At 37.7% G+C, this 13,132-nt stretch overlaps 1 protein-coding gene and 1 long non-coding RNA gene across 2 annotated transcripts; both read left to right on the top strand.

Annotated features, from left to right (window-relative positions):
* The first annotated feature begins 1,026 nt into the window (after positions 1-1,026).
* LOC130999403 (uncharacterized) lies at positions 1,027-3,830 on the top strand. Its single transcript, XR_009093500.1, has 2 exons — positions 1,027-1,467; positions 3,544-3,830. It is a non-coding gene; the product is annotated as an uncharacterized LOC130999403 (long non-coding RNA).
* A 1,635-nt stretch (positions 3,831-5,465) lies between these two features.
* Positions 5,466-12,961, top strand: LOC130998782 (uncharacterized). Its single transcript, XM_057924188.1, is given in 9 exon segments — positions 5,466-7,673; positions 8,042-8,093; positions 8,337-8,417; positions 8,478-8,835; positions 8,947-9,393; positions 9,488-10,062; positions 10,167-10,508; positions 10,603-11,927; positions 11,930-12,961. Coding segments are annotated over 9 exon segments (6,228 nt in total). The 5' UTR covers positions 5,466-5,545; the 3' UTR covers positions 12,850-12,961.
* Positions 12,962-13,132: the final 171 nt, after the last annotated feature.

The raw sequence follows: 13,132 nt of genomic DNA, 5'->3' as shown, positions 1-13,132 counted from the left end.
AGAAAGAACGATTCAGATTCTAAAATTTTTGTTGCGAACGATTGTCGCAGACAAAGGTAGAAGTTAGGAGGATTTGTTACCTCTCGTAGAATTTGCTTATAACAATAGTTATCAAGCAACATTTGGAATAATCCAGATGAGGCCTTGTATGGCTGAAAATATAGTTCATCACTTTACTAAGATGAAGTGGGTGAAAGAAAGCTGTTAGGTCCTGAACTGGTCCAACAGATGGTTGAGAAGGTCGACCACATCAAGCAAAGAATCAAAGAAGCTCAAGATAGGCAAAAGTCTTACGCCGATAAACGCCGATCGGAGTTAGAATTCAATGTTGGAGATCGAGTTTTCCTCAAAGTTTCTCCCTCAAAGGGAGTTATACGTTTCAGAAAAAAAAAGGGGCAAGTTACGACCCCGTTATATAGGACTTTTTGAGATCCTAGATAAGATAGGCCCTGTAGCCTATAGGTTGGCATTGCCACCCAGTATTGGAGACGTGCACAATGTGTTTCATGTCTCTCAGTCAAGAAAGTATGTGTTTAATCCAAAGCATTTGATTAAGCCAGATAAAGTAGTCCTAGTCAGGACTTAAGTTATGAAGAAAAACCAGTCCAGATACTTGATCGCAAGGTTCAAGTTTTATGAGACAATAATTTTGTTCTCATCATGAAGTGGAATCATCACAGGATGGAAAATGTCACAAAAGAGATGAATGAAATGAAAGACTAGTATACCCAGCTAGATTATCAAGGTATGTAATTTCGAGGACGAAATTTTTTTTAAGGAGGGAGGGATGTAATACCCCGTTTCCCCGAGCTAAATTTAGAATTTATTTTCGAACTTAGATTTAAGATGATTCACGCCGGACTGAGAAAAAGAATTTATTTTTAATTCCAACAAAAATGATTTACAAAAACATTTGTAAATTTAGTTATTGAATTTATATGCATTGCATATTTATTTAATTTAGCATTCAAGTATTTTCACGAGCTATTTATTTAGCGAACCCTGAAGTATTATTACAGTCCCGGTATTTTATGTTCCTAATAGCCACCCTATATCATGATTATTTTTTTCATACATGTCACAATTAAATCCTCTCATATCTTATCAAATCATCTTATATCTTATCAAATTCTTTTGCTTTAGTTGTCCACTCTCTTTTGTTTCCACTTTCTTTTGTTTTTATGCTGTCAAAATTCCACTTAGCAAATCAGCCAAATCTTTCACACAAACCTCTCACCGTGGAGCTTTTCCCTTCTTCAATTAGCTTTTCAACAACAAGCTCATCATTTTTCTTCTTTCACGGAAGGTTTCTGCTTCTGTATTTTTACAGAAAGCCTGCATTGATTTCATCTATGATAATCCAAGCAGACACAACCCACACATAACAACTCTAATCAACAGGCAATAGCTTCATCTGAAATCCTCTCTCATCCGTAAATTGGAGAAAACCAGTCTGCTTTCACGGAGGTAATCGATAATCCAGCATCATATATACACTAAGAGTCATCCCTCATACCAGAGACACATGAACTTTTATGTACTGACCATATGACAAAATTTTACTTCAAGTATAATCTTTACATACATATACACAAAAGAAATTTTCAGCACTTGAGCTATCAAAGTATTTTTCTTTCATAAGATGCTTTTGTGTGTGATGGTGTGTGTGTGTGTGTGAAGTTCGAGAGGCTGCTGCTGGGGTCGAGAGATCGGCGAGAGTGGAAGAGGGAGGCCAGGGCGCGGCAGCCTTGCTGTTGCTGTCGTCCGGCCACGGACGAGGGAGAGTTCATGTGGCTGGTCGGAGCTGGTCTGGGTGGAGGTTAGGGCTCCGGCGGGCGGCTCCGGCTGCTGCTCGTCGGCGGGAGTCATAGAGAGATTTCCGAGGGAGATAAGAGGGCGGCGATGGTGGCGGCATGAAGCTGCTGCCGTCGGCCAAAGTTCAGCGGAGGGAGGTAGAGCTCGGCGGCCTTGGCTGCTGTCGCTCGACCACTGTCAGAGAGAGAGCTGGTGGCGGCGGCTCGTCGCTGCTACGTCTCCGGCGAGTCTCCACGGCGGCGGGTCAGTTTGATGAGTGAGGATGAGGGAGAAGGGGGTTTGGCGTGAAGCGAGGGATGAGGGAAGAGGGAGAGAAGTTGAGGAGAGGCGGAGTCAGCCGCCAGCGTCCGGCGGCAGCACTGCCGTCCGGCGCGAGGTGGCAGGGAGCCGAGAGAGGGAGAGGAAGGCGCAGCTGCTATGTGTGTGTGAGTGTTGTGCGGCTGAGGGAGATAAGAGGGTGGAGTCAGTGGGCTAGGGTGAGGGTTGGGCTTTGGGGTAGGGCTTTGTTAGAGAGTGGGCCGATTTTAATTAGTAGTGGGCTCGAGTCATGGGCCGAGATTTTATTTATTTTTGTTTCAGCTGGGCTTTTAATTTTTAAATCTGTTGGGCCTTTATTAATTTATTTAATTGGATTTATGCAGATTTTTATTTAAAGGAGATACACTATTTTAATTAATTAGACTTATTAAGTTTGATTAATTATTTTTAATTTGCATAATAATATTATATTATTATTATGTGCATATTTTAAGTAAATTACTTATTATATGCTAAGCATGACATGAAATTGCATTATATTTTGCAATAAAAGTATTTATGATTTAATTGGTTTTATTTATAATTCCAATTATTAAAGGAAGATGAGTAAGAATATTGTTGGTGTTCTTAACTCAAGAGAAATGTTTTCAATTATTTATTTATTAAATTTTGAAAACCCGGCTAAGTGAATCATAGAATGTTAAGCACTACACCATGACTTAAGATTAGATTTAAGGAGACCTATTGAGAATAGAATTTCTTGTAGGCTTTGTGACCAGGGGGATTAGCGCTGCTTTCCCAAGACATGTTTATATGTGATTATGATCTTCAGGCTTTGCCTAACCATGTGGGCTTACTTTCCAAATGTACAAAGTATGATTGAGTTATTAAGCTCTAAATGTTTCAATAAAATGCAAATTGTTTATTTAATGTAATGAAAACTGTTTATCCAATAAAATGTTTATGTGCACTCTGCTCTGTTTAAGGCTCGCGCAGTTAATCAATTGAGGTTCTCTTATGACCTAATACGTTGTTTGAGAATTGTGTACACTTGTTAGTTGACTCGGTGGGTTGATCTCCATCGGGCTCTAACCAGAGGCGTTATAAGGGTGCTCGGCTGGATGTGTTCCGGAGCATGAGAAATATCAGGTCTGCCTGGGTAGCGTCCCGAGGTCAAAGTAAACTTGTCTGGGTTACGCCCTCAGTTCAAGTAAGCAGGAGACAGAGATCCGTCGGTGGCTAGAGGTCCGGGATCACAGCGAGTAACAGAAAGGGAGTGTGACATGTGCGCACAAATGAAAGAAAATGTTTTAACATGCTTAGAAGTACTTCTTTCAATTTAAAACCTTCTAAGTCATGTCAAGTATGATTGGATAAACTGTCTTTAAGAAAATAATGAAATGTTTATGAAAATGCATGCCCACTAAGTACATTAGTACTTAGCCCAAAAATACTTTCAAATGTTTTCAGGTTGGCTGGCCGGTGCTGACGGGACGGAGCTGAGGCTAGCGATAAATTCCTATGTTAGACTTCCGCTGTAGCAATTACTCATATCAGTCTTTTGTTTTTCCAACTTAAGATCTTCATGTTAAATTTCAAATGATATACCTGACCGAGCTTAGACTCTTCACTACTAAATTTATGCCAATGAATGTCGGTTGTCAGAAGCATGAAACAAAACTTGTGATCCAAAGGGGCATAGCCCGACTTTCTATCCTATTTCGGGTTTTTACAAGGTTGTTCCTTGTTTATTTCTATGAATTAGTTGCACCTCGATTATATTTATTCATTCAAGAATTGGGGTGTGACATATAACCTAAAAAAATTACAAAATTAATATCAGATTTATTATTTTCAAATTGATCTAATATTTTAATATAATCAATGTAATTTATGCAAAAATATAACATTTGTTTATATATAGATATAATATCACTTGTATAAGAAGTTGCTAGTATATAAACCGGATTTATAACTACTTTAAAATTCAAAATTATAACTAATAGTAAAATCAAGTAATATATATATATATATAAGGAAAAAATATATAAGAAAATAAAAAGGTATTTCATTCAAATAATATGTTAAAAATTTAAATTATCATAACCTATTCAATTTGAATTCAATTCATAAATATCGTATATCTAATTAAACTTAATTATTTTCATAAACTGTTACTATTTAGGAGTACACATTTTGATATTTCATTTAAAACACATTTACATGCAAAAAAAGAAAATAATCCATGCAAAAGAAAAAGAAAAAGAAATCATAAGTTATCACGTCCTAAGTGTTGATTGGATAAGTGAATTAATTTGTTTCGAAATAAACATGAATTTAGTTTGAGCATTAGATAGTTGGAGTATTTATATTACGTGTGTGATGATATAAAATTGTTGAGATAATTTATATTTAAATAATTTAATTGTAAATTTCAATTATATCATTTTAATTTAATTTATTTACACACTCTCCCATATATATATATATATATATATATATATTGGTATACCACTCGTGCGATGCACACGGATTATATATTTAAAAATATAATAATATTAAAAATTATGTTTTTAATATTTATAGATTTAAAATAATAATAAGAAATAAAGTACGAATCATATATAAATACATTATTATTATTATTATTATTATTATTATTATTATTATTATTATTATTATTATTATTATATATTAAACTATATTTTGTAATATATAATATGATATGATTTTATAATAATTACATAATGTAATATTAATAATATATTTTTATATTAATAATATATTTTTAATATAAAATAAATATTAATTTATAATTTGAAATTTTAAAATATTAGAATTAAGAAAGAAAAAGAAAACTAAAAGAGTTAAAATATGGTTCCTTATTTTAAGGAAAATACCACTTCTTAAAATATAAACTTTTAATATGTTAAAACTTTAAATTATTACAACATTCTCATTTAATTTTTCTTTTTTACATATTACATATCAAATTAAAGGTAATTTCATGATCTTTTATTCAAGATGTAGATTGCATATTTTATCTTAAATATAATTTAATAAAAATGAGAAAAATATGCTTTATCAACAAAATGAGAAAAATGGAATAAATTAAAAAATTTAACTAAATTTACAAAAATAGCAACTAAAGTTGGACAGTTTTTTTTCCCCTTGGATCACAATTTTCGGTAGTTATATGACATGGATTATATATTATTTTTCACTCCAATTCCAATTACGTGTAATTGAATTAAATTACATTTACTTTGCTTTTTATATATATAAAGATAAAGATAAAGATAAAGATTTGATCAACAACATCCAACGGCTCATCATGAATCGAAATAACCACATCTACTTTACCTTTCCAATTCCGCAAAGCTCATTTTTAACCTTTATTCTCACAAAATCCTAACTCTCCTTCTTCCCCAATTCTTCAGCTTCGAACTTCAGCGCACACAACCACGCCGCCATGTTTCTGCCTAGAATTTGTTCGAATTCTTCATCTAAATTCTCCACTTTTTCCATCGCCTCTCCACATTATCAATCATTTCTTCTACCCATTTTTCATTTTGATAATGCCAGCTGCCAAATGAGGAGACACTTCTCCGCCTATCATAGATTCGATTTTGAATCTATACGTGAGCCCAATGATGCCGTCGCTCTATTTCGGGATATGATGAGAACGGAGCCGCTTCCTTCTATTACTGTTTTCACGAAATTGCTGAGTACTGTGGTGAAGCTGAAACAATACTCTGCTGCACTTCATCTGTACGAAAAAATGCTTCAAAGGGATGCTCCTGTAAATCACTACACGTTGAGTATTGCGATTGATTGCTATTACCGACTCAAAAGGCCTGATTTTGGGTTTGCGATCTTAGGCAGTTTTTTCAAGCGTGGGTTCGAGCCTACCGTGGTGACCTTGAACACTCTCGTGAAAGGCCTTCTGTTTGTTGAAAGGATCCCAGAGGCAGCTAAATTGTTGGGGAAGCTGTCGGCCTACCAACTGTGCGAGCCCGACGAGTATACCTATAGTACTATAATTAATGGGTTATGCAAAGCTGGAGATATTCTACAGGCGATTGATTTGCTCTGCTCATTGGAAAAAGGAAGAGGGAGCTGCAAACCCGATGTGTATGCTTACACTACAGTCATTGATAGTCTATGTAAAGATGGAAAGATGGAAGAAGCTCTCCAACTCTTCTCCACTTTGGGTGATAAGGGGATTTCACCGAATGTCGTGACATATAATTCAATAATTGAGGGGTTATGCAAAAGGAGAAGAATGGATGAGGCTGAAGACATGTTAAAGAAGATGATAGCTGATGTGGTCTATCCAAATGTGGTGACGTGTAATATCTTTGTGGATGCTTGGTGCAAAGATGGAAAGGTCGAAGAGGCAGAGCATATGTTGGTGTTTATGAAGGAGCTTGATGTTCAGCCCAACATTGTCACATACAATGCATTGATTAACGGATATTGTTTGCAAGGGAAAATGGACGAAGCTGAACGCATTTTCCAATTGGCATTGAGCTCTGAAATGAAGCCCGATATCATAAGCTACTGTACATTGATGAACGGGTATTGCAAAAAGGGGCGAGTCAATGAAGTTTCACATCTTTTTACCATAATTCCCTACAAAAGGTTAAAGCGCGATGTGGTTTCTTATAACATAATGCTAGAGGCCTTATTTCGTGAAGGCAAATGTGAAGACGGGTTGAAGCTTTTTAAAGAGATGGAAGCTCTACAAGTGTCTCCGAATATAAAGACTTACAATGTCTTGCTGGATGGTTTGTGCGGAGCTCATCGTATTGTTGATGCATTTTCGGTGTTGCATACCATGGAAGATAAAGGCATTATTCCGAACATTGTAACATACAGTATTCTGATTGAAGGATTGTGTAATGACAACAATGTTAGACAAGCAAAGGATTTGTTCGACGAGCTTCCATCCAAAGGTTTGCAGCCTAATGTCATAGCATACAATATTCTCATTGGTGCACTTTGCAAAGGAGGGCAGATGGAGGAGGCTAAGGATCTTTTTGACGAGCTTCCATCTAAAGGTATGCAGCCGAACGTAGTAACATATAATATTCTCATTGGTGCACTTTGCAAAGAAGGGCATATAGAGGAGGCTAAAGATCTGTTCCGTGAGGTCCTATCCAAGGGTTTGCAGCCTGGCGTCATAACTTATACAATCCTTATCGGTGCACTTTGTGAGCAAGGGCAGATAGAGGAGGCTAAAGATCTGTTCCATGAGCTCCTATCCAAGGGCTTGCAGCCTGACGTCATAACTTATACAATCCTTATCGGTGCACTTTGTGAGCAAGGGCAGATAGAGGAGGCTAAGGATTTGATGGCACAAATGGTAAACAACGGTTGCTTGCCTGATAGTGTAACATACAATGTTTTTGTTCGAGGTCTTCTCAAAATGAACAAGATGCATGATGCAATGCAACTGTTGGAAGAGATGGATTTAAGGGGATGCACACTTGACAAAACTGCATATTCGATGTTGATTGAACCTGTGAAAAGGCAAGGTAAAGATAGTGTTCTGTTTAATAAGGTTATGAAACTCGTACCAAAGGACTTCTATTCTAGTTAGGTTTTATGTTGTGTTTGAAGGTCATGAATTATTGCAATTGAGATTAAGGGGAAAGTACAATTGCTTATTTGTTTATTTAATCTTTATGTTATGATGATTTAAAAATGTTTCAATTTTGTAGTTGTGATGTTGTTTATGTAATCTCTATGTTTTCTACATATAATAAAGTGCCCCTCTCTCTCTCTGTCTCACCTATGACACACACATTTGTTGTAGTAGGCGCTGTTGGTGGGATTGTATATGCAAATTGGAGCTACATTTAATTTAGTTTCACAATGTAAGCATTATGTATATGAATTCTTGATTGAATTCAAGATCTCTGTTTTGTCTGAGTTTGTAAGTTGATGTTTGGCAATCTTTTAGTGAGATTTGAACTCGAGACCCTCCAATACCTCCTGTGGTGTCAAAATCTGAGGTTCATTGTCATCATTGAAAACTGAGCATAGAAAATAATGCAATTAGTTTTCTTGGGGAGAAAAAAAGAAAAATAGAAAAAGCATCATCTTGAACAAGAACTGCTGGAAGAAATAGTATAGGAACAAGTGATGGAAGAGAGAGAGAGAGAGAGAGATGTTATTCCTGAGCTCTATCTGTGTATTAATTGTTTTTCAGTTGTCAATGGTTTTTAACTGCCTCCTGTTTGGGAAGTATGAAACAGATTGAATCCCTTTGCTCAACTTGATAACCAACAGCAGAGAATTCCCAACACCAGCAAATTGCATCTAATCTACGATGATGAGTTGGTGGGATATGATGATTGCTTGTTCAACCAGCTTTTGTAACTCCTCATGTAATGCAGATTGCTTGACTGGAATGATGTAACAATCATCGGTTCTTTGCCCCAATTAGAAGCTCTCAAAATAATCAATTCCGTCAAGGGACAGAAGTGGAGTTTGGTTAACGGGGAGTTTCTCCGCCTTAGATTCTTGAGCATTGTCAAATGTGATCTGAGATGTTGGGATGCAGACGGCTCCCATTTCCCAGTTTTGAAGAAGCTTAGGCTTAAGGGATTGAAACACTTGGAAGAGATCCCTTTAGATATTGGAGAAATTCCGACACTTGAAGTTATCAGTGTGGATGGATGCAGTGAGCCTGCTCAAATTTCGGCAATGAAAATAAAGGAAGAAGAAGAGAGTGTAGAATATGAGGGCCTTCAAGTTCAAATATTTCAGAAATTAAAAGGAGCCTTCATTAGATTATCTCTATGGCCCAGAGGCAGCTAAATAAAATTATCAACTCTGGTTTCATTGATGAACAATATTGAGCAGATGATGAGCCATCCTCGCCTTTCAACTGTATTCGACAAGAAACAGATTGAATCCCTTGGGGGAAAGGCTGATGGCTTGCTCGACTTGATAACCGACACTACTATTGATGGAGGTAGCAGAGAAGCATCAGATCTGGAGAGACAAATCGGATCTGCAGCTCACGGAGCTGAAGATGTGATTGAATCACACATTGTCGATCAAATTCATGCTGGATCCAGTCATGGATGCTCGATATTGGATCTGCAACAAATAATTGAAGAAATGGATGGTATCATGAGAAAGGGTGCTGAGCTCAAGGAGAAATGGCTAGCGAGAGAGGAGCAAGCTACACATGGTGACGTGGATGCTGTGGAGGAGAAACAACCTCTCACCACCACATCATGGAGAAGCTCACCATACATCAACCCGAGCAGCATATCATCTCGATTGTGGGGATGGGCGGCACGGGTAAGACCACGCTTGCCCAATATGTTTATGAAAATTCATTCATCCAGAGACACTTTGACATTCGTGCTTGGGCTACTGTATCTCAACAATACAGTGCACAAGAAATCTTTTCAATGATTTAGGGCTAAAGTTGCATCACAGTTTATGTGGTAGAAGATATCTTGTATTAGATGACATATGGAGTGTGGAAGCTTGGGATGAGGTTAGGTGTTACTTTCCCGATAATGGGAATGGAAGTCGGATCGTTTTAACTACTAGGTTGTCGGATGTGGCTAGTGGTTGTGGCTCTAGTTCTTGCTTCAACATGAAACCTTTAGATGAGGATCAAAGTTGGGTGTTGTTTTGCAGAAACGCTTTCCAGCAAGAGCATTGCTCTTATCCTCAACTAGAAAGTGTGGGAAATGAGATTGTTACATTGTGCAGAGGAGTACCCTTGTCAATTGTTGTGATTGGAGGGTTTCTTCTCAAATCCCCTAGGGCTGTAGCATTCTGGGAGGATGTTGCCAAGAATATAAAATCAATCCCCAATTCAAAAGAGAAGCAAGAGATCTTAGATGTTTTATCTTTAAGCTATAATCACTTTCCCCCTCATCTGAATCCATGTTTTCTTTATATGGGAATTTTGAGGAGGACAGTGAGATTCGTGCATCACGAATCATCAAACTTTGGGTTGCTGAAGGATTTATCAAACCGAAGAGAGACCAAATGTTAGAAGAGATTGCAGAGGGGTACTTGAATGACTTAGTTGACAGGAATCTTGTTCTTGTTGGCAGATATCGATATAATGGGAAGATTAGGTCTTGTCGACTTCATGATCTGATAAGAGATTTGTGCTTGAAAGTATCTGAGAAAGACAAGTTCTATGCCAAAAGGGCACTCAACAACATGACTAAGGAGCGTCGCTTCATATGTCATGACTTCATCGAGAGTTCTGATGGTCTGAAGTCAGCGCAGCTTCTTCGTTCTCTGGTATGCAGAGGGTCGAAGCTGCCGGTTGTGTTTAAGTTGTTGAGGGTTTTGACTGTGGCTGGCGACTGTTCCGCGGAGGATGTAATGCAGAACTTGAACCTGCGGTGCCTTACTTTCCTACCTTTGGAACCTGCAAACATTGACAAGTGATGCGAACCTTTATTCTCACAAAACCCTATCTCTCTATTAGTTACTCTTGACTGATTCATCACCAAAAAAGTAGTTAAAAGTATGAGAAAGAAAAACAATACATAATCCGCAAAATCTGAATCTAGGATTAGGAGTTAATAAAGTCCTATTCTATAGGAATAGTTTTGCCTATTTTATTGTTTTCTGTTGTGTTTTTCTTTGCAAAGCCTATTTAACACCAACACCCACTTTGTTTTTTTTTCATTCAACTTACCTGCTTTTGCACTTAGCAATCTCTCAAAAAAGAGTGAGAATGAGTCGGAATCACGCTGCCATGATTTTGGGAAGAATTATCTCCAATTCTTCTTTCAATTCATCCACTCTCCCCATTGCTTCTCTACACTCGTTTCTTGTCCTACCAAGATTCAATTTTTATAATCTCAGCCACCAAATTAGATACTTCTCCGCCAAACCCAGATTCAGTCTTGATAATCTCACCCACCAAATTAGATACTTCTGCCCCTATCCCAGATTTAATCTTGATAATCTCACCCACCAAATTAGATACTTCTCCGCCTATCCCAGATTCGATTTTGAATCTATACGTGAGCCCAATGATGCCGTCGCTCTATTTCGGGATATGATGAGAACGGAGCCACTTCCTTCTGTTAAGCTTTTCTCGAGATTGCTGAGTGCTGTGGTGAAGCTGAAACAATACTCTGCTGCACTTCATCTGTTCGACAAAATGCTTCAAAGCGATGCTCCCGTAAATCACTACACGTTGAGTATTGCGATTGATTGCTATTGCCGACTCAAAAGGCCTGATTTTGGGTTTGCGATCTTAGGCAGTTTTTTCAAGCGTGGGTTTGAGCCTACTGTGGTAACCTTTACTACTCTCATCAAAGGGTTACTGTTGATTGAAAGGATCCCAGAGGTTGCTAAATTGTTGGGGAAGCTGTCGGCCTACCAACTGTGCGAGCCCAATGAGTATACGTATAATACTATAATTAATGGGTTATGCAAAGCTGGAGATATTCTACAAGCGATTGATTTGCTCTGCTCATTGGAAAAAGGAAAAGGGAGCTGCAAACCCGATGTCTATGCTTACAACATAGTCATTGATGGTCTATGCAAAGAACGAAAGGTGGACGAAGCCCTCCAACTCTTCTTCACTTTGGGTGATAGGGGGATTTCACCGAATGTCGTGACATATAATTCAATAATGGAGGGGTTATGCAAGATGAGAAGAATGAACGAAGCTGAAGACGTTTTGAAGAAGATGATGGCTGATCTGGTCTGCCCAAATGTAGTGACGTGTAGTATCTTTGTTGATGCTTGTTGCAGAGATGGAAAGGTGGAAGAGGCCGAGCATATGTTGGTGTCTATGAAGGAGATTGACGTTCAACCCAACATTGTCACATACAATGCATTGATTAACAGATATGTTTGCAAGGGAAAATGGATGAAGCTGAACGCATTTTCCAATTGGCAGTGAGCTCTGGAATGAAGCCTGATATCATAAGCTACAGTAGCTTGATGAACGGGTATTGCAAAATGGGGCAAGTCGATGAAGTTTCACGTCTTTTTACCATAATTCCTGCTCTAAGATTAAAGCACGATGTGGTTTCTTATACCATAATGCTAGAGGCCTTATTTCGTGAAGGCAAATGTGAAGATGGCTTGAAGCTGTTCAATGAGATGGAAGCTCTACAAGTGTCTCCGAATATAAGGACTTATAATACCTTGTTGGATGGTTTGTGCGGAGCTCATCGTATTGCTGAAGCTTTTCCGGTGTTGCATACCATGGAAGATAAAGGCATCATTCCAGATATAGTAACATACAATATTCTCATTGAGGGATTGTGCAACGACAACAAAGTCAAAGAAGCAAAATGTATGTTCCACGATCTTCCATCCAAAGGTTTGCAGCCTGATGTCGTAACATATAGTATCCTCATTGGTGCACTTTGCAAAGAAGGGCAGATAGAGGAGGCTAAATATCTGTTCCACGTGCTCCTATCAAAGGGTTTGCAGCCTGACGTCATAACTTATACGATCCTTATCGGTGCACTTTGCGAGGAAGGGCAGATAGAGGAGGCAAAGGTTTTGATGACGCAAATGGTAAGCAGCGGTTGCTTGCCTAATAGTGTAACATACAATGTTTTTGTTCGAGGTCTTCTCAAAATGAACAAGATGCTTGATGCAATGCCACTGTTGGAAGAGATGGATTCAAGGGGATTCACACTTGACAAAACTGCATATTCGATGTTTATTGAAACTGTGAAATGGGAAGGTAAAGATAGCGTTCTGTTTAATAAGGTTAAGAAACTCATACCAAAGGACTTCTATTCTAATTAGGTTTTATGTTGTGTTTGAAGGTCAAGAATTATTGCAATAGAGATTAAGGGGAAAGTACAATTGTTTATTTGTTTATTTAATCTTTATGTTATGATGATTTAAAATGTTTCAATTTTGTAGTTGTAGGCACCGTTGGTGGGATTGTTTACTTTGATTGGGAGTTGCTCAGCTATGCACCTTGACTTGCAACTTCTGCATTCATTGTATGTGCAAATTGTAGCTACATTTAATTTAGTTTCACAATGTAAGAATTATGCATATGAAATAATTCTTGATTGAAATC

The sequence above is a fragment of the Salvia miltiorrhiza genome, chromosome 8 (genome assembly GCF_028751815.1).
Source record: "Salvia miltiorrhiza cultivar Shanhuang (shh) chromosome 8, IMPLAD_Smil_shh, whole genome shotgun sequence".
Taxonomy (NCBI): Eukaryota; Viridiplantae; Streptophyta; class Magnoliopsida; order Lamiales; family Lamiaceae; genus Salvia; species Salvia miltiorrhiza.
The sequence above is the reverse complement of the archived record's forward strand: the minus strand, read 5'-3'. Positions and strand labels throughout refer to the sequence as shown.